The following is a 22,439-nucleotide window of genomic DNA, read 5'->3' as shown; positions in this document are numbered from 1 at the left end:
CATGTGATAATATATATGTAGTCATGTCCATCGTATTCGTAAAGTCAAAGTAACTGTATATGTATATTGTAACTGAGTTTTAGTTTCGTATCTTTTTGTTAATAGGTTTCTGTGGAAATAATAAATAGAGAAGACCCTAAAAAGTATATGAAGTTGTTTTTACCCAGCCTTTGGGGCTAAGAGGGTTACACAAATATATTTGATAGTTTCCCATGGTGTGAAATTCGTTCAAAAATCTATGCAGGTCAAAGTTTCTTAACAGTTCAGGATTTCTTTATATAGAGCATTCTATTGATCATGTATAATGTACTTGTTGAAGGACAGTGCAAGAGTGGCCTTATTCATTCAAACTGACACCCGAGGACACAGTGACGATAGTAGACCACTGATAAGGCCACAGTGTGGACTTACGTGACATATAAGGGACCAGCCGTACGGGGGTAAGCTCAACACACTTATTTACATACATCATATGAGTCAATTCTAGTTTCACTCGGTCGTAAAACCTTTTTTCAGATAACAGATTTATTTAAATGACATGTTCGTTGATAAGGTAAATCACATCCCTTCGTTTACAGATGGCAGAAAAATAACACATTCGTGGTTCTAGTGATACCGATTCAAACTATTATTTCACATTTCTAAATCATTTTTTTCGAGAGAGTGCGGACCAATCATCAACATGTTTCTGTTTCTCTTATAAGAAATTCATTCTTGCTTCGTTTATACTTGTACACCTTATGTTTCATCAACACAATGTGTATTTACCTTTACCCTGAAGATGACTCGCATGTTTTCCAAAATCGTTCAAATATCAAACATCCATATCTGTATCGGCTACAAGTATACGTATCTGTTCCATATCACCATCGGATCTGTTTTCATAACATTTTGGTAATCTGCAGCTTCAAAATCACACTGTATGTCAGCGTTGAAGACCCAGTCAGAAAAAGAATGCAACACACACCAAACCCACACCAAATCATTCATTTAACGCCCGTATCTAACGTTCATAATCGAAATAATGTTAGCAACACACACCAAACCCTCACTAAATTATTCACCTAACGCCGGTATCAAACGTTCATAATCGAAATAATGTTAGCAACACACACCAAACCCTTACCAAATCATTCACCTAACGCCCGTATCTAAAGTTCATAATCGAAATAATGTTAGCAACACACATCAAACCCTCACCAAATCATTCTCCTAACGCCCGTATCTAACGTTCATTATCGAAATAATGTTAGCAACACACAACAAACCTTCACCAAATCATTCACCTAACGCCTATCTAAAGTTTATAATCGAAATAATGTTAGCAACACACACCAAACCCTTACCAAATCATTCACCTAACGCCCGTATCTAAGGTTCAAAATCGAAATATTATGAGCAACACACATCAAACCCTCACCAAATCATTCTCCTAACGCCCGTATCTAACGTTCATTATCGAAATAATGTTAGCAACACACAACAAACCTTCCCCAAATCATTCACCTAACGCCTATCTAAAGTTTATAATCGAAATAATGTTAGCAACACACACCAAACCCTCACCAAATCATTCACCTTAAGCCCGTATCTAACGTTCATAATCGAAATAATGTAAGCAACACACATCAAACCCTCACCAAATCATTCTCCTAACGCCCGTATCTAACGTTCATTATCGAAATAATGTTAGCAACACACAACAAACCTTCACCAAATCATTCACCTAACGCCCGTATCTAAGGTTCAAAATCGAAATATTATGAGCAACACACATCAAACCCTCACCAAATCATTCTCCTAACGCCCGTATCTAACGTTCATTATCGAAATAATGTTAGCAACACACAACAAACCTTCACCAAATCATTCACCTAACGCCCTATCTAAAGTTTATAATCAAAATAATGTTAGCAACACACACCAAACCCTCACCAAATCATTCACCTAACGCCCGTATCTAAAGTTCATAATCGAAATAATGTAAGCAACACACACCAAACCCTCACCAAATCATTCACCTAACGCCCGTATCTAACGTTCATAATCGAAATAATGTAAGCAACACACACCAAACCCTCACCAAATCATTCACCTAACGCCCGTATCTAACGTTCATAATCGAAATAATGTAAGCAACACACACCAAACCCTCACCAAATCATTCACCTAACGCCCGTATCTAACGTTCATAATCGAAATAATGTAAGCAACACACACCAAACCCTCACCAAATCATTCACCTAACGCCCGTATCTAACGTTCATAATCGAAATAATGTAAGCAACACACACCAAACCCTCACCAAATCATTCACCTAACGCCCGTATCTAACGTTCATAATCGAAATAATGTAAGCAACACACACCAAACCCTCACCAAATCATTCACCTAACGCCCGTATCTAACGTTCATAATCGAAATAATGTAAGCAACACACACCAAACCCTCACCAAATCATTCACCTAACGCCCGTATCTAACGTTCATAATCGAAATAATGTAAGCAACACACACCAAACCCTCACCAAATCATTCACCTAACGCCCGTATCTAACGTTCATAATCGAAATAATGTAAGCAACACACACCAAACCCTCACCAAATCATTCACCTAACGCCCGTATCTAACGTTCATAATCGAAATAATGTAAGCAACACACACCAAACCCTCACCAAATCATTCACCTAACGCCCGTATCTAACGTTCATAATCGAAATAATGTAAGCAACACACACCAAACCCTCACCAAATCATTCACCTAACGCCCGTATCTAACGTTCATAATCGAAATAATGTAAGCAACACACACCAAACCCTCACCAAATCATTCACCTAACGCCCGTATCTAACGTTCATAATCGAAATAATGTAAGCAACACACACCAAACCCTCACCAAATCATTCACCTAACGCCCGTATCTAACGTTCATAATCGAAATAATGTAAGCAACACACACCAAACCCTCACCAAATCATTCACCTAACGCCCGTATCTAACGTTCATAATCGAAATAATGTAAGCAACACACACCAAACCCTCACCAAATCATTCACCTAACGCCCGTATCTAACGTTCATAATCGAAATAATGTAAGCAACACACACCAAACCCTCACCAAATCATTCACCTAACGCCCGTATCTAACGTTCATAATCGAAATAATGTAAGCAACACACACCAAACCCTCACCAAATCATTCACCTAACGCCCGTATCTAACGTTCATAATCGAAATAATGTAAGCAACACACACCAAACCCTCACCAAATCATTCACCTAACGCCCGTATCTAACGTTCATAATCGAAATAATGTAAGCAACACACACCAAACCCTCACCAAATCATTCACCTAACGCCCGTATCTAACGTTCATAATCGAAATAATGTAAGCAACACACACCAAACCCTCACCAAATCATTCACCTAACGCCCGTATCTAACGTTCATAATCGAAATAATGTAAGCAACACACACCAAACCCTCACCAAATCATTCACCTAACGCCCGTATCTAACGTTCATAATCGAAATAATGTAAGCAACACACACCAAACCCTCACCAAATCATTCACCTAACGCCCGTATCTAACGTTCATAATCGAAATAATGTAAGCAACACACACCAAACCCTCACCAAATCATTCACCTAACGCCCGTATCTAACGTTCATAATCGAAATAATGTAAGCAACACACACCAAACCCTCACCAAATCATTCACCTAACGCCCGTATCTAACGTTCATAATCGAAATAATGTAAGCAACACACACCAAACCCTCACCAAATCATTCACCTAACGCCCGTATCTAACGTTCATAATCGAAATAATGTAAGCAACACACACCAAACCCTCACCAAATCATTCACCTAACGCCCGTATCTAACGTTCATAATCGAAATAATGTAAGCAACACACACCAAACCCTCACCAAATCATTCACCTAACGCCCGTATCTAACGTTCATAATCGAAATAATGTAAGCAACACACACCAAACCCTCACCAAATCATTCACCTAACGCCCGTATCTAACGTTCATAATCGAAATAATGTAAGCAACACACACCAAACCCTCACCAAATCATTCACCTAACGCCCGTATCTAACGTTCATAATCGAAATAATGTAAGCAACACACACCAAACCCTCACCAAATCATTCACCTAACGCCCGTATCTAACGTTCATAATCGAAATAATGTAAGCAACACACACCAAACCCTCACCAAATCATTCACCTAACGCCCGTATCTAACGTTCATAATCGAAATAATGTAAGCAACACACACCAAACCCTCACCAAATCATTCACCTAACGCCCGTATCTAACGTTCATAATCGAAATAATGTAAGCAACACACACCAAACCCTCACCAAATCATTCACCTAACGCCCGTATCTAACGTTCATAATCGAAATAATGTAAGCAACACACACCAAACCCTCACCAAATCATTCACCTAACGCCCGTATCTAACGTTCATAATCGAAATAATGTAAGCAACACACACCAAACCCTCACCAAATCATTCACCTAACGCCCGTATCTAACGTTCATAATCGAAATAATGTAAGCAACACACACCAAACCCTCACCAAATCATTCACCTAACGCCCGTATCTAACGTTCATAATCGAAATAATGTAAGCAACACACACCAAACCCTCACCAAATCATTCACCTAACGCCCGTATCTAACGTTCATAATCGAAATAATGTAAGCAACACACACCAAACCCTCACCAAATCATTCACCTAACGCCCGTATCTAACGTTCATAATCGAAATAATGTAAGCAACACACACCAAACCCTCACCAAATCATTCACCTAACGCCCGTATCTAACGTTCATAATCGAAATAATGTAAGCAACACACACCAAACCCTCACCAAATCATTCACCTAACGCCCGTATCTAACGTTCATAATCGAAATAATGTAAGCAACACACACCAAACCCTCACCAAATCATTCACCTAACGCCCGTATCTAACGTTCATAATCGAAATAATGTAAGCAACACACACCAAACCCTCACCAAATCATTCACCTAACGCCCGTATCTAACGTTCATAATCGAAATAATGTAAGCAACACACACCAAACCCTCACCAAATCATTCACCTAACGCCCGTATCTAACGTTCATAATCGAAATAATGTAAGCAACACACACCAAACCCTCACCAAATCATTCACCTAACGCCCGTATCTAACGTTCATAATCGAAATAATGTAAGCAACACACACCAAACCCTCACCAAATCATTCACCTAACGCCCGTATCTAACGTTCATAATCGAAATAATGTAAGCAACACACACCAAACCCTCACCAAATCATTCACCTAACGCCCGTATCTAACGTTCATAATCGAAATAATGTAAGCAACACACACCAAACCCTCACCAAATCATTCACCTAACGCCCGTATCTAACGTTCATAATCGAAATAATGTAAGCAACACACACCAAACCCTCACCAAATCATTCACCTAACGCCCGTATCTAACGTTCATAATCGAAATAATGTAAGCAACACACACCAAACCCTCACCAAATCATTCACCTAACGCCCGTATCTAACGTTCATAATCGAAATAATGTAAGCAACACACACCAAACCCTCACCAAATCATTCACCTAACGCCCGTATCTAACGTTCATAATCGAAATAATGTAAGCAACACACACCAAACCCTCACCAAATCATTCACCTAACGCCCGTATCTAACGTTCATAATCGAAATAATGTAAGCAACACACACCAAACCCTCACCAAATCATTCACCTAACGCCCGTATCTAACGTTCATAATCGAAATAATGTAAGCAACACACACCAAACCCTCACCAAATCATTCACCTAACGCCCGTATCTAACGTTCATAATCGAAATAATGTAAGCAACACACACCAAACCCTCACCAAATCATTCACCTAACGCCCGTATCTAACGTTCATAATCGAAATAATGTAAGCAACACACACCAAACCCTCACCAAATCATTCACCTAACGCCCGTATCTAACGTTCATAATCGAAATAATGTAAGCAACACACACCAAACCCTCACCAAATCATTCACCTAACGCCCGTATCTAACGTTCATAATCGAAATAATGTAAGCAACACACACCAAACCCTCACCAAATCATTCACCTAACGCCCGTATCTAACGTTCATAATCGAAATAATGTAAGCAACACACACTAAACCCTCACCGAATCATTCACCTAACGCCCGTATCTAACGTTCATAATCGAAATAATGTTAGAAATTATGACATCACAATACAAACACAGAAAAATGTCAGATTTGGACATTTTACTGTTATCTGAGGTACAATTGTACGCAAACACTTCTGTTTATAAATTCAATTGTAAATTGAGAGGAACAGATAGGGAAATAAAGATGATATACAATTGTACATTTGTGCAAGTAATTAATCCCTCCAGACAACGCAGTTAGTTTAGTTACGTCCAGCAACCGCATTTCGTTCACAATGATTTTCCATTTCCGAAAACAACCTAACGTCTTTTTAGGCTGTACCACAATACTTTATCAATTTTGTTAGACGACATTTTCTTTTGTTTTTCTTCGGTTGCTTCCATAGGTTACATATCAACCCGAGTTAAAATGCTGCTGTCGATTGCCTTGATGTTGCTATCAGCTGTCACCATGGTGATGGGGGGTCACGGTCACTGTGCTCATCACACCTGTGACAGCCACTGCTGTGATGTGCATCACCATCACAATCAAGACATCGGTGAGAATTCAATCTATTACCAGACTCGCATTTAAATTCGTTCATCAGCTGGAGATAATAACCGTCTGATGTAAACTAAATACATAAGGAACATTCGTCAAGCTGTGGCATATTACAGGTCGAACGTTTAAAAAAATCCAACAGATAGCCAATGGAATGCTAAATCATTAACAAAACTGTTATTTTAACACAAAATCGATAAAACTAAATCTTAGTGTGAACTTATGAAAGCTTTGCATGGGGCACCTTTAAAACGTTCAAAGAGCTTACGACCAGGTATTCCGGAATGATAAGCGTCTTCTGCTTGGTCGACGAATTTAGCCATGTAAGTGATGTATACACGTTTAACATTAATGTAGGGAAGGATAATTTGGTTTCATTTACATCAAATGTGTATTCTTTTATATAAAGATACTGTACAGGCTTATATGTAATATTATTACATGTTCTTTTGATTTGATACACTAAGATTCCTTGCTCGTTTTCTCTGCAGATTGCTCAAACTGTGCTGGTTGTTGTCAGACTCCAACCCACGCTGCAGCTGGTAAGTAACGTATATCTTACAGGAATCCTTAAACCTATAAATCACCGTAGACGCTATCAATAAGAGACCAAGGGCCGCGCAGTTCTCTGGGCATAATCCAGTTGTCCGGTTCCAATTCTGTCTTGGCAGGTCCCAGAAACATGAGAATGTATGCCACTTCTGTTATATAATTGATATTTCTATCAAGATAAAAAGCATTGCCTTTAATATATCGATGTGAATGACATTTTCGTTCCCCAATATTTTTCATGGTATTGCCTAACTTGTCGTTGTAGAGCTTTCCTGTACACCGAAAATACGTGTTGCAGAGTTTTTTTTATAAGATTGCTCAAACACTAGAAGGTTTAAATTGTTTAAATTTTTTAGAATGGCAGATATCGAGGTGAAGTTTGCACTGCTAAAATGTCTGGGTCAGAAGTTGACCGTTATTTCCTTCGCTGTTAGATATTCTAGGGGTATATTTCCTTCGTCGTTAGATATTCTAGGGGTATTTCCTTCGCTGTTAGATATTCTAGGGGTATTTCCTTTGCTGTTAGATATTTTAGGGATATTTCCTTCGCCGTTAGATTTTCTAGGGGTATTTCCTTCGCTGTTAGATATTCTAGGGGTATTTCCTTAGCTGTTAGATATTCTAGGGGTATTTCCTTCGTCGTTAAATATTCTAGGGGTATTCCCTTCGCTGTTAGATTTTCTAGGGGTATTTCCTTCGTTGTTAGATATTCTAGGGGTATTTCCTTCGCTGTTAGATATTCTAGGGGTATTTCCTTCGCCGTTAGATTTTCTAGGGGTATTTCCTTCGCTGTTAGATATTCTAGGGATATTTCCTTCGCTGTTAGATATTCTAGGGGTATTTCCTTCGCTGTTAGATATTCTAGGGGTATTTCCTTCGTCGTTAGAAATTCTAGGGGTGTTTCCTTCGCTGTTAGATATTCTAGGGGTATTTCCTTCGTCGTTAGAAATTCTAGGGGTGTTTCCTTCGCTGTTAGATATTCTAGGGGTATTTCCTTCGCCGTTAGATATTCTCGGGGTATTTTCCCACGAGAATCGCTGCTTCACAATGACCTCATCTACGACCACATCGTGGTGCAAATGAGTGTGTTTACAAATTAACATTCACAGCTTACTTGCCCCACAAAAAAAGTAATTTATATCAATTAAGGTCTACTCTGACGGTGTGCTAGCTTACAGACCTGCTCCGACTTTACGAAAAAAATACAATTATGAAATAATCTGCCCGGCAGTGGACCCGACAACAAATCCAGGGGTAGCTTACATTTGAGAAAATTGTCAAAGATCTTGCACGCTGTTATCTAACTCAGACATTGGGGCGCTGACTTGATTATGTACACCAAATAGGTGTGAAAGCCTCACATGCTATGATTAGCTACCCCATGTCTTGGGGTGAGAGGACTTGGTCACGTCTACAAGTGTCTCTGTATTACACCTGCAGTCGGCGGGGTGCCCAGGACAAGTGGTCTGCCCTCTGGCGATAAATTTTGACACAGTCAATCTATTTTGTAATGCTAATTAGGGTACATCACTTCAAAAGCAAACACTGGTTATGGTTGCCAGAGATTTACTCACATGGCCTTCTTCAATCACAGCTGTCAGCGATTGTAATAAATGCGTTGGAAACTGTCATGAAAAATCCGAATTTCAGTTTTTGCCATTAAAATAGACACTTAAGAAGTGTGCTTAAATAGGATTAATTATTGTGCATTTTAACAAGAGAGAAGGATAGACAATGTTTTCACCGAAAAATATTTCACGGGAAAAAAAATCACAAGACACCATTTTGACAAAAACGGTCGCATACAATATAACAAATATATATATAATGAGCTACGTTGGTTATTTTAATTATATTTGTTTCGTATTTTAAAATCCCAACACTGAACATTTGAAATAAAAGAAAATAATCACCTTTTTCAACCATTACTTCTAGAATTAAAATGTACACTTTTTAGTCTTAAATGAGATATTTTTATTTGGTAAATTCATGCTGTAAAACGAGGCTAACTGTAATGTTTATAACAAAATATAATTACTACTTCAAATGTTTAACTGTATATATTTCAAAAGTAATAGAATGAATTTTAAAAATGGCAGTCGCAATACAAAAACAGGATAATGTTTTGCACAGATAAGTAAGCTTTTAAAGATTTACTCTAATAACGTCTGTTTATCTTCTTACTAGCAATTTGCTTTTTAAGGTACATGTATCTGCCCTAAAGATGCGATTCATGCTATAAATATCTATGTTGTGTCACCTTACTAAATATGTCTTTGATTTGTGTAAGAGTTGTCCCCCTTATAACAATCAATTGTTATTCACGGATATTCCGTCTTTGCGTATTGCAGAGTTATCTGCTCTTGTGAGCAGGTATTGATTGTTACATCATTGGTTTGTGTGAGAAAATTACGTCGTTTTCTCAAAAATTGACGACGTTACTCTCACAAACAAATTACGTAACAATCAATCCCTGCTCACAAGAGAAGATAACTCTGCAATACGCAAAGACGGAATAATCATATACCTTACAAATGTCATTAATTAAATGAGTCCAAAATACCAAATATTAATAATTTGTACATGTTCCTTGGTGTTGAACTCTGCTTTTTTATGGAGTTACATCTTAAAACAATTCACAAGCCCACTTAGGTATGTTGATATGTGCTTGAAAAGCTGATCGACATTTTACATTGCAGTGTACTCCGATTGGTCGCAGTGTTCGCTGGAATGTGGAGGGGGTGTACAATACCGCCACTGTATACAGAACTGCCCGCAGTCACACATGGCAGAGGAGCCTCGGAGCTGCAATGTACAAGCGTGTCCAACCACAAGTATTTAAACAACTATTTATAATTCTGTAAATTCATGAGATTAAATATGTTCAGGTTATTGTCGAGGATAAGTAATCGTTAATTTAAATCACATACAAAATTTTGGTCTGATACTCATATACTATGTCGGTGATACAGAGTGTTGACGGTCTATTAATGAAATAAAATCCCCGAGATTTGTGCAGATAAGTATTCCTGTAGGACTTATATTTACCTCCCGGTTAGTGTAATAATCAGTTACAACACTATTGGTATTTCCTTACGAATACACCTATACTGTAATCACAGGAGAAGATATATCAATAAGTCGATGTGTCGAAGATAGTAGGACTAGTTTAACATCCAGCCTGTCAGTCCGTCAGTGAAGACTGACAACACATTCACAATTATGAGAACCTGCTTTCTGCACATATTATTTCGATTTATAGACTGATTACACTTAACTTGCAACTTCTAACATTTATATTAGTTTCTAACATTTATATTAGTTTCGCAGATACCTATTCGTCATTATTACAAATGAAATTTCTTATAAGCATACATTTTGGCTTGTCCAGGGTAACATCATGATCATTAGGCCAAACTGCAAATACATATAATCTATCAATGCGCGTTAAAAAGCTTTAATTTTAAACAAGAAATTCAAACGTATTTTTGCTTGAGTTACTAAACAAAACAAACTATATATATGTAAATGCAAATATAAGCATTGAACTGTAACCAGATGCAGTATACAGTCGATATAAATGCAATTTGGGTGTGAAATACATATAATGTCGCCCGTTAGGGCGTTAGCGCATCTTGAGGATATTTTTGAACGGAACTGTGTTGCATACCCTCGTAAATGTTAAAAAGATGCATTTCAAACCTTCTATTTACATTCTAATACATCCACTTTTATTATTTGAAATCAAGAAAGAATAGTCTTTTTCAAGTTAAAAAGCAAAACACCGTCATGAAAACAACATTAATTGAACAGCCTTTTTCGCGGGAAAGATGATGCGTTGTCAACGGTGACGAAATACATCGTTGAGCAATAAACACATAGTTCCACTTTGCATATTTTTTAATAATTTAATTTACATTACCAGCATGTTTAACACGCATTGATTATCTTAAAAATTGACAGTAGATCTAAATTTAAAACAAAAATACCATGTAAAATATTTTAGTTGCAAAAAGTCAGAAATTTATTCCGTGTTCGCGGAGAAAGCTGACCCTTTATAAAAACGGTTGTGCAGCGGCTACGAAGCGGTTCGACTTTCAACGAGATAGAAAGTGCATCCGTGAAATGTGGAGTTTCCTTAGAAACCAGAAGACGATTTAAAAAATGCTGTTTGCTGAATTCTTGTGTCGATCGACTGTGTCAACAGGACTAGCTCATGTATTACTATCGATGAGGGGAATAGCCGACGAGCCGGAACGATTTCACCTGCTTCGCCACTTGCAACGGACGCTAGTGTAGATTCTAGAGGACAGTGAATTATTCTGTTCTGTTGAAAAGGATCTGTTATAGGATCTTATAGCAGACACGCTTCGGTGACCCGCCATAAACATTCCATATTCGAGGGACACGTCCCCGACGTCGCTGTCAGACATATTGGCTGGAGCACAGAGGTTCGTTACAAATGTCTGTGGCTGGAGTTAGCACAGGATGCATTTTAGACGTTGAATACGCGGACTTAAATTAATTTATTTCACGGTGATTTCTTGTTGATGATATAAGAAAAAGCATTATTAAAATATATTTAAATGTATTTTAACCGTTGATAAACAATGTTTTGGTTTGTTTGTGTTTGTGTGTGTTGGGGGTCAGAGGTAATGCAACGGTACATGTACATGTAGTACTGTTAATATTACTACACACTTGCTTTTATTGTATCATGCAAACATTTTTAGTTGGTATTGTTATCTAGTGGCACTGCAACACAAATGTAAATATTTACTCATGCAGAAACAAACATACAATGCCAACTATTGGCGGGGTCCGTTCTGCAATATCATACTATAAGCTAATTGAAAATCAATGTATCCTGTCCTATCCCCGAGCAGAAGCCGACCAAGTAGTAGCGAAGTGGGCCGTTATCAGCACAGCATTGATTGAACATTGATTAATTGAATTTAAATCCATATTTTGCTCATTCTTGCTATCGATGTTGATCATATCTAGAATTGTTTACTACATAATAATAAGAGTTGTTATTGTACATAAAAAAGAAACAAAATGAAAAAGAAGCTAGAATTCATTAGTATGCGAGACAATATGTAATACAATGTATTAATTGTCATGTACTCCACTGTGTATTAACATGTGAACAATCAAAAAGAAAATATGTTAAAAAAGAAAAAAAAACATTTATATTAGTTTCGCAGATACCTATTAGTCATTATTACAAATGAAATTTCTTATAAGCATACATTTTGGCTTGTCTAGGGTAACATCATGATCATTAGGCCAAACTGCAACACGGCGTGTTTCTCCTTTGCCTTTCCATTTTTAGAGAAAACACATCTTCACTCTGAAGAGTTCCATAAAAATAAATGACATGTACTCAATTCTGGTTTCAGAAGAATAGCATTGCATTTTGAAATACATAATATGTAACACAGAGCATGTATATACACGTCTGTGTTTAATACTACTATTACATCCTTACTGCTGTTGCAGCAACCGTTCGAGTCCCTATAACCACAAAGGCTGCAACTAGCACGATAGAATGGACATCATGGGGTAGTTGGTCAAGCTGTAGCACAGCTCAAAAGTGCGGACATCATGGTCATTCGAGACGGTCACGCAACTGTGTCGAAACGATCCACGGACATACCCATACTGTCCACAATCACATATGTCCAAATACTTCTACCGAAACCCGATCGTGTATTGTCGCCTGTCCCAGTAAGTCAATTTTTCGTTTAAATTGAAGTTTATTATTCCCATGGTAACAAAACGAAGACTAATGCGTGGTTATATAAGCGTGTATCTCTAATTTAAGGTCATTGCAGTGTATTGATAAACGGAAACAGGAAGTACATCCCTAGTTGAAAATCCAATGTGGGGAGAGAGTATCACAATTTTACGCAAATTCTAATGTTTAATATTAAATTGATGAATATTGTATGTTTATTATTAACAAACCAGTGTGTTCTCTCAATATTAAAGTATTTCAAAGCAATCCAGGCATTAATTCAGGGTTTTTTTTATCAATGAGTCACATGTGTCCATTTTTTCTTTACTTCAAGAAACCGGCTACCTATTTCACTACTGTGAAGTTTTTCAAGAACGATAACTCTTACCTGCAATAAATGACAATTTTTATATCGTGTATAGAGAATTAATTTAACACAATTTCATCATTTATTAAATTGATATACATTAATGCAATACTAATATATGTCAGTATCATTTTTATTGACATTATTTTGTAAAAATGTTGTGACTTTTCAAAATTCACTCATTTTTACATAAATTTCCATTTAAAATCCTTAAAATTCTGACAACCTATATTTTTTTTGTGGCAGAAAATTTTCTTTACTTTAAAGCAATATAAATACAAAATTTTAAGAAATTCTTCTGAGAAATGGTGACACAATCCTATTACCTTAATTACAGTTTGTTGAAGTAACGATCTGGTAATTTCGGACAATCTTAGCACCATAACTGTTGTTTATATAGTTAAAAGAATCCACGAGTGTAATGTCCTGTATATCTCTCAATCAATGAATGTGGGTTATACAAATAGCATCACAACAGCGTTCCTAAAGCACTTTTTTATTGCATTCTGAATTCCTCGCAAATCCCCACATACACACATAACATACTTACCCGAACAGTCCAACACAGTACAAAGAAAGATTACTCTTACAATTTGAACTGAAATTAATTATTTATCTAGTTGTACAAACAGCTGTGAATGGAGGATGGGGTGTTTGGTCGAGTTGGTCTTCATGTTCGGTTACCTGTGGTAACGGACACCGAACCCGGCATCGTACCTGTGACAGTCCAAAACCAGAGCACGGGGGTGCTTCCTGCCATGGGCACCATTTAGACGGAACAAAAACGTGCACGAACGACCATGACTGTCCAAGTAAGTGTTGAGGCCAAATATTGGAGTTATTACTCCAAAATTATATCAAATGACGTCCGATGGTCGAAAATTTATGGTTGACAAAATAGTGTGTGATATTCAACATACCTCCACAACAGTCTGTGTTTTTCATCAAACAAACAGTTACATTGCATATGAAATAAAATCTCTTATTGCAAATAAACGACATAACGTTATTCGATGTGGTTGAGAGTGTGAATCGTTTGTGTGACTGTATGATTCGATGTGGTTGAGAGTGTGAATCGTTTGTGTGACTGTATTATTGTATGTGGTTGAGAGAGTGAATCGTTTGTATGACTGTATTATTCGATGTGGTTGAGAGTGTGAATAACTTGTGTGACTGTATTATTGTGTGTGGTTGAGAGTGTGAATCACTTGTGTGACTGTATTATTGTATGTGGTTGAGAGTGTGAATCGCTTGTGTGACTGTATTATTGTATTTGGTTGAGAGAGTGACTCACTTGTGTGACTGTATTGTTGTATGTGGTGGTTGAGAGTGAGAATCGCTAGTGTGACTGTATTGTTGTATGTGGTTGAGAGTGTGAATCACTTGTGTGACTTATTATTGTATGTGGTTGAGATTGTGAATCGCTTGTGTGACTGTATTATTGTATTTGGTTGAGAGTGTGAATCGCTTGTGTGACTGTATTATTGTATTTGGTTGAGAGTGTGAATCGTTTGTGTGACTGTATTATTGTATGAGGTTGAGAGTGTGAATCGCTTGTGTGACTGTATTATTGTATGTGGTTGAGAGTGTTAATCGTTTGTGTGACTGTATTATTGTATGTGGTTGAGAGTGTGAATCGCTTGTGTGACTGTATTATTGTATGAGGTTGAGAGCGTGAATCGCTTGTGTGACTTATTATTGTATATGGTTGAGAGTGTGAATCACTCGTGTGACTGTATTATTGTATGTGGTTGAGAGTGTGAATCACTCGTGTGACTGTATTATTCGAGGTGGTGGAGAGTGTGAATCGCTTGTGTGACTGTATTTATTCGCCTGTAAGACATTCTCGGTACCCTAGGAATATGCTAACTTAAAATATCTGCACTCTGGAATATGTCATAGCAAATTCAAAGGCTCACTGTGCACCACCATTTGGAATATTATTATCAAAGAAGATAAGTTGGATTCTTTGATGAACATCAAAAGAATCTTGTGGTCGCGTAACGGTGAAATTTACTGGCTTTGAAGTCGGGTGTCGCTTCTCTACAATCTTCAAATGGCAGGTATCTTTACCTGAGATTTATCAAATACCTAGTCGAGTGCCTTCAATTTTGCTATGACATATTCAAGGGGTACAGAGAGCGACATTGATGCCTGTTGGATAGTGTTGGTTGTTCGACGGGGAGGTAACTCGTTAGGGTTTGATGGCTCGTGGATTTATAAGATGCTCAATGTTGTACACATCCACCGACTAGACAATTAATGATCAATATTATCATATTATGACTTTGTTTTCTTTATTTTCTTATTTATATTGAACACGTAGCTATTTGGAAGATTCTCGTATTTATAAATGATATCCTATGTTGCAATCCGTATTCCCGTAAAAAAACAACAATATTTCATTGTGCGCCTCCTCTGAAATATCTAAGTTCAGCATGAAAGGAATAAAATACACATACATGTATATAACTATATGCATTCTTCGTTTGTGGGTTTTGGTTTACCTTTCAATTCGTGATGTAACAAATTATAAATATGTTTGTCCTTTCCTTAGGAGCAATCCTTCATCAATGCAACAAGTTGTCTGTTTTGCACGCGCTAGCAGAAATCGACACCACTTCTAAGACAACTTGCCTAGACAATTGGAAGACGGAGACCGAGGGTTTCCTAACGGATCATTGCGCTGCTCCGAACAACACGCGCCTATGGCACGAAGGGGCCAAGGTCGTATTCCATATCTTGCATATAGTGTTAGTTTAAAGTTTAAACACATTGTATTGTAATATAATTACAAAAGGATTGGGCATAGGTTGTAGCAACTTATAAACGCCCTTTCCATAATGCTTTACACCATATAAATATAATGCAATCTCTAATAATACATAAATTAATTTACACACATATAGTGTTGCGCAAACTCTACGAAGCTACTAAACGTATAAAAGTTGTGTGAGTTTGAAGCCGCTCTTAAACCAGATATGTTGTTTAAGATATGCATGTATTCAGACACTGACTTATTTCTAAAAATTAAAGTTCGATGGCCTGACGGAAACTAAGTTTTGCTGGTATTGAGGAGGGATCATTTTTGTAATAAATTCGGTTTAACTAAACTATCATTATTTGTTTTATAAAGGCCATATCACTCTTAATTTGTTTTCTTCGATTATTATTAATCATAAAAGGTCATATTATTATTATCGAATTAGTTTATGTGTACGTTTAGTTAGTATAGGACATTGTACTGTTTAGATACATGTATATCTTTATATTTATATATTATTACGTTATTTTAAATACAATTCACGCAACAGTTACCTTTTTTGTAAATAAATTAGCATATTGTTATAGTATGACGAGTTTTTCATCGCAATCTCAATTCAGTAGTTGTTCAATGTTAAAGGGTTTTTTTCATTTTTTTTCTTTTCTTTTTCGGCAGTTTTTTTTCCTAGAGAGTATTTGCATTGTATGAGTAGAGTCCCTTAGATTCCTCTTGACAGATACAAGAAACTTTATTTAACGTCGCATACAGGTAAACAAGGAACATCAGCTCTTGAGAGCTATTATTGCGACAAACATATGTAAAACAACAATAACATATGATATTAAAAGTAAAGGGAGATAATCACATATATTAATTAAAAACAGTGATAATCATCACAGAAAAAGAAAGTATACATACATGTATACCAGGTTTCTAAGTAATTGGGAGTCCCCTACCTACAAAGCCCCCGGGATATGACCCTTTTGGAACAAAAAAATATATAAAAATAGTGTTAATATATGAAAAGCATTAAATGTGATCACAGATAAGTAATATTCAGAATAAGTAAATAAAAGACATAGTTAATATTGAATGAATATCTGTATATCACACAAGAATTACTTAGGACTTCGGGTTAAAACACTATGAAGTGAAATATACATACAATGCTAATATAGCAAAGAATAAAAATTGACAGAATATACACAATTATAGTGTGAATTAAAAATGATACCGAAATCAATGAACAAAATTTATCAAGTTTTATTAAAATTTATATTTTAGAATATATGGAATTAAAACACAAATAAGATGCTTCAAAATATAGAATAGAATTAAAACATATAAAAAATGAAATAAGACAATAAAAGTATCACACATTCCAAAATGTCATGTGGCAGAGGTAACCAGGGCACAGTATGAAGTATCACTCTTTGCAGATATTGCAAAGGCAGATGGGGCCAACCCAGGAATGGACCAGCCTCCTGAATTTCGTTAGCCCTTGTTTCACATGTACACTCACCTAAACTCAGATAATGATATCACAAAGTATTTATGTAACAGAAATAATTAATAATTATTGCTTTGTTTAGGTATTACACTACTGCCCAAACATAACTACCCAACAGTATCTACCAGTTGGAACGTTTAATAATCATCACTATGGCAACGGGACCGTTCTTGGATTCGCCGGCATATTTGTTGGATGCAATGCCCAACACACCGGATTCAAGGTGAGACAAAAATAACATATTCTTAAATTTCTAAACATTATCTTCAGGTAGGTAAGAATGGATTATAAAAAGTTCTTCTTACACAACCAATTGTTTTTCTATGTGACGTTTCGATGATTAGTACGATATGTACACTGTCACATTCATCAGACAAATGACCAATGAAGCGTATGCGCACAAAGGTGTAAAATGTGTACTTATCCCAGTCAGTCACATGATTTTTTTTTGTGTGGCATGATCTGTGAATGTTTATTTATTTAACTGCGGCTCCGACTGCTTCCTTTTTGATCTGGTGAATTTTCTACCTTATTGGCTTTCCGTATATTTCCGGTGGGTACCAAGGAGGACCCGAAATCGCCTTCCAATCACTCAAATGAACGATGCGTCGCTGTTTTTGCATCCGATTTTTTATACGCATTCTGCGACGTTTTCTTTAGGTTTTTCTATCCTTAGGGTGTACTAAGATATTGCGAAGCGTCTTGTGGGGCTTCATGGCTGTTGCTATGCCATGACCGCGATATACCCTCTGGATGATTTCGAATTTACCCTTTATATACGGAATAACCACTTAACCTTTGGTTTAGTTCTTATCCTTGATAGGCATTTTCTTGTTCTTCCCCTTACTTTGACACGGTTTTTGTACCCGTTTTAGGGCCCATTCAAGATGTGCACATGTTCTCATTGCCCTAGCGATGTGATTCTGCTCTTGTGTTTTGTCCTGTTGTTCTGTGACTATTATATCACATCTGTTGAGCAATGTGCGAACTTCTGGTGCAAAGGATGGTGAGATTTGAAGTTCATGTATTGGTCCGTATGGGTCTTTTTTCTATTGACCAATACTTTCACGGTTCCGTCTTCTTTCTTTACCAGTAGAGTGTCTAGGAAAGGCATTGTGCCGTTGGTTTCCTCCTCACATGTAAATTTGATGTTGTTAGTGGCATCTATAGTGTTGATATGTGTGGTCAAATCTTTCTGTGACCCCTTCTTGATTATCTCAAGTATGTCGTCAACATATCGTTTCCTTAAGCTAGGCTTGCATTCTACGGGGGTAGTGGCTATTGCTTCTTGCTCCAGATGTCCCACGAACAAATTGGACACAATGGGAGACACCGGATTACCCATTGCAGTGCCGAAATATGTTCTTATGTTTTACCATGCCTGGAGTGGTGAAGTCAAAATAAAGCAACACCATAATTTGTATTTGACGTTTTCGTTAATTGAATGAAGTGTTTGAAAATAATGAAAGGTGATAATTAACTGAATGTAGCTGTTTGTTATTGGTCATACCAACGTATGCTCATTAAACTAGCTTTCATCTATAAAATTTTCCTTCACTTTTGAAATTGGATATATATTAATGCTCAATACAGGGCATTGATATCGAACACCAAATAAAGACACGTGTGAACATATCGCCTGTAATACCACCATGCTGCGTTAAATATATCTCCCTATTTCATAATTAACTTTCGGGAAATACTGTCGCCAACATCCGTTTTACTGGAGACGCGGTGCGGAGCTAGTTCAAGAGCTAGTTGATATATCGACGCAAATCTCAAAATACAGCCAACAAAGGGTTATACCTTATTATGAACGCATTTAAAGTTTATATGGCGTAGACGGAAATAAATTAAAAATGCATTTTAATTGTTCCGAGAAGAAGAATTTCGAAGATTACAAGTACAACAATGTACGTCATGTATATCTGTTATATATAACACTAAGTGATTTACATTTCTTCATGTTCCAGATCGCAACAAGGGTATGTGGAGGTGTTGCCGAAGTGATCGAACTTCCACTACAAGCCAACTACAACCACACCTCCACCGGTATCATACCGAGCGACCCATCTCTTTATAGCTTTATCAAGTGGGCCTAAACCTATCACTAGGCTGATATTATACACAATTAAAGGTTTTATCTCACAAAGGAGAAATGTGTTCTTCTTTATGACTTTAAATGTTACATGTGTACCACACTAGTCAATAACAAAATGGTACGTGTACGTTACCTCGGGAAAAACTATTAGATTGGCGTGTAATCACAGAATTCTGTTACCATGGTAATTAATTACCACACGGGTTTATTGCAACTGTTATAACATACAGGATATGTATTGGGGCCCCGTTTATTATGTTTATTTCACGAATATGGTAGAATACCTATATGTTTTACGAGTGAAAACATCGGTATATTCTGCCATACGAGTTTTTTAACAGGAAAACAGTTTCTTTCCTTATTTATTTTATCTTTTTAAGTGAAATGGCGATAATATAACTTCGCCAAGAAAGTGCTAGAATTAGCAGCATTAGATATCACAGGAGTCGCGTATTTCCCGCATTTTATAGACGGCCGGAGTTCTGACGTGAATCGACGCCGGACCGATTTTAAAAAAATCGATAAAACGTCAGAATAATTCGGACTAATATAAGGAGTGGCTTTCATTGAACGCAGTTGGCAATGAACATTTTCTATGGTGCGCGTCAGCATAAGTCACCAGAATTCTCAAATTGGCACCACTCCATTAACTAAAGACTGGCTACCAGCCCCTAAGTTTTTATGAAGAGTTTCTTAACTGCATTTTACTACTAGCTGATCACCCCCTAGTTTAGAATCTAGAATCAGACATCGAAGTGATCAAAATTATAAGAGTTAATTTTTTTCTACATAATTCAATATTCTAGAGACGGGGGTGGGAGGGGGGCAGTCTACATTAACCAAATAGCTAAGGCGTTCAAATATTCAAACATTAAACGCCTTTCTTTGCCAAGCATTGCCATGGTCAGTTGTCATTTGTACTGTTTAGAAAAAATAACTATAAGTCCATTGATTCTGTTTTGCACTAATGATACAAAACCTTCGTGTTCTTCACCAATATACAAGGATTGTTTTTAAAGCAATGCTTTCGTCTATCGAGACGGAAGCTGCTAAACGATTAGGAACCGTTCAGTTATATATAGAGTTGTGCGTGTTTTTGTAATGCAACAATGGCTTAACATACATTAAATAATGTCACATATACTACAGATTGAGGTCATGTTTATACCAATTATGCTAGTTGAGCTCGTGATTTAAGCCTACATGTCTGTATAGAGTGGGTGTGCGACTAGTTGCTGTATTTACGCCTCACGGTTCGTCAAGCTATGTACAGTAAATAAAAAAAACGTTAATTGTTGATCATTCATCGTGAATCAATGGCACGCAACCCTATAGTATTACACGTGGGCCTTGTCTACATATCTCACTCCCAAAAACATGCATGACGCCGTCCTGATTTGTACATCAGAATTGTCAACTTGACGACGCTAACTATGGTCAAGTCTCGTTAGGAATTTTAATTTTTCCTCAGTAAAACAATCTGAACTTATCGATGTTCGAAGCAAATTAAAGAGTACAAGTGAGTCTTTCGATTACAATTTTAGAGCTGTATTCTTTTTAAAGGGATAATATACAGCGATATATATATTTTTCTAATTTGCCGCAAAACCCACAAAGTTTATTGCATTGAAATAGTTCCTTTGTACATTTTGTCTTAAATTGAAGGTAATTTTATGAAGACAAATGGATAAAACTGTATTGAGGTGGTCTGGTCTATCTAGAATGGTTACAACAGTTGCATACACATAATGACAAATAAAGATGACCAGTGGCGAGAATCCGGGATCCCAGTGTCCACTTCGACGCACACGACACCGGACCGTAACTGACCATTACCCCTGTCATTGATGAATGATGACTCAGGCCTGACCGATACACATGGCCGAATTGATACACATGGACGAATTGATACACACGGTAATTATGGAAACACGACAAACCACAAGGACGAATCTATCAAAAGTCGTATAGTTACCGGAAGAGTTCAAGTATCGCTTAATCTTCATTACTCTTACGTTTAGTGTTAAGCCGAAATAATGTTGTGATATGTTGTCGACCCCACCCCTACAAATAATTGAATAAACACAATGATCACTAACAACCTGATGTATCATCCTATCCATTATGAGAGGGGTACTTAAGAATATCCAAATAATCAGAAGAAAGACGAAGAAGAAGAAGAAAATAAAGAACAACAAGAACAAGAACAACAAGAACAAGAACAAGAACAACAAGAACAAGACATTAGATAAGGTGGGATTGGTTCGGATAGGAGATGGGTTTGGATTGGAATTGGATTGGAGGTGGAGTGGGGAGGAAGTTAGTTGGGATTGGATTGGGGGTGGAATGGGTAGGAGATGGGTTGGGGTTTGAGCTGAAATTGGGTTGGAGGCGGTGTGAGGTGGAGGATAGTTTGGGTTTGAGTGGGGATGGAATTGGTAGGGTGTGGGTTGGAGGTGGAGTGGGGTGGGGTGGTTGGGGTTGTATGTGCAGTGTAGTTGAAGTAGGGATGGATTTGGGCCTGGTGGTGCTGGGTTTGGGCCTGGGTGGTGCTGGGTTTGGGCCTGGGTGGTGCTGGGTTTGGGCCTGGGTCGTGCAGGGTTTGGGCCTGGGTGGTGCTGGGTTTGGGCC

At 37.3% G+C, this 22,439-nt stretch overlaps 1 protein-coding gene across 3 annotated transcripts; it reads left to right on the top strand.

Annotated features, from left to right (window-relative positions):
• The first annotated feature begins 324 nt into the window (after positions 1 to 324).
• On the top strand, positions 325 to 19,860 carry LOC110458775 (A disintegrin and metalloproteinase with thrombospondin motifs 2-like). 3 transcript variants are annotated; one of them, XM_021510678.1, is made up of 9 exons: positions 325 to 440; positions 6,620 to 6,772; positions 7,266 to 7,316; positions 10,026 to 10,160; positions 12,829 to 13,056; positions 14,066 to 14,245; positions 15,991 to 16,160; positions 17,790 to 17,930; positions 19,681 to 19,860. In XM_021510678.1, exons 2-9 carry the CDS (start codon positions 6,643 to 6,645, stop codon positions 19,807 to 19,809), a joined length of 1,164 nt encoding a protein of 387 aa, XP_021366353.1. In that variant the 5' UTR covers positions 325 to 440; positions 6,620 to 6,642; the 3' UTR covers positions 19,810 to 19,860. The 3 variants fall into 3 exon arrangements, with proteins under 3 accessions (XP_021366353.1, XP_021366352.1, XP_021366354.1); XM_021510677.1 differs by having other exon boundaries at positions 328 to 440; positions 14,054 to 14,245; XM_021510679.1 differs by lacking the exon at positions 12,829 to 13,056 and having other exon boundaries at positions 328 to 440; positions 14,054 to 14,245.
• Positions 19,861 to 22,439: the final 2,579 nt, after the last annotated feature.

This window comes from Mizuhopecten yessoensis, unplaced genomic scaffold (genome assembly GCF_002113885.1).
Source record: "Mizuhopecten yessoensis strain PY_sf001 unplaced genomic scaffold, ASM211388v2 scaffold9761, whole genome shotgun sequence".
NCBI lineage: Eukaryota > Metazoa > Mollusca > Bivalvia > Pectinida > Pectinidae > Mizuhopecten > Mizuhopecten yessoensis.
The sequence above is the reverse complement of the archived record's forward strand: the minus strand, read 5'-3'. Positions and strand labels throughout refer to the sequence as shown.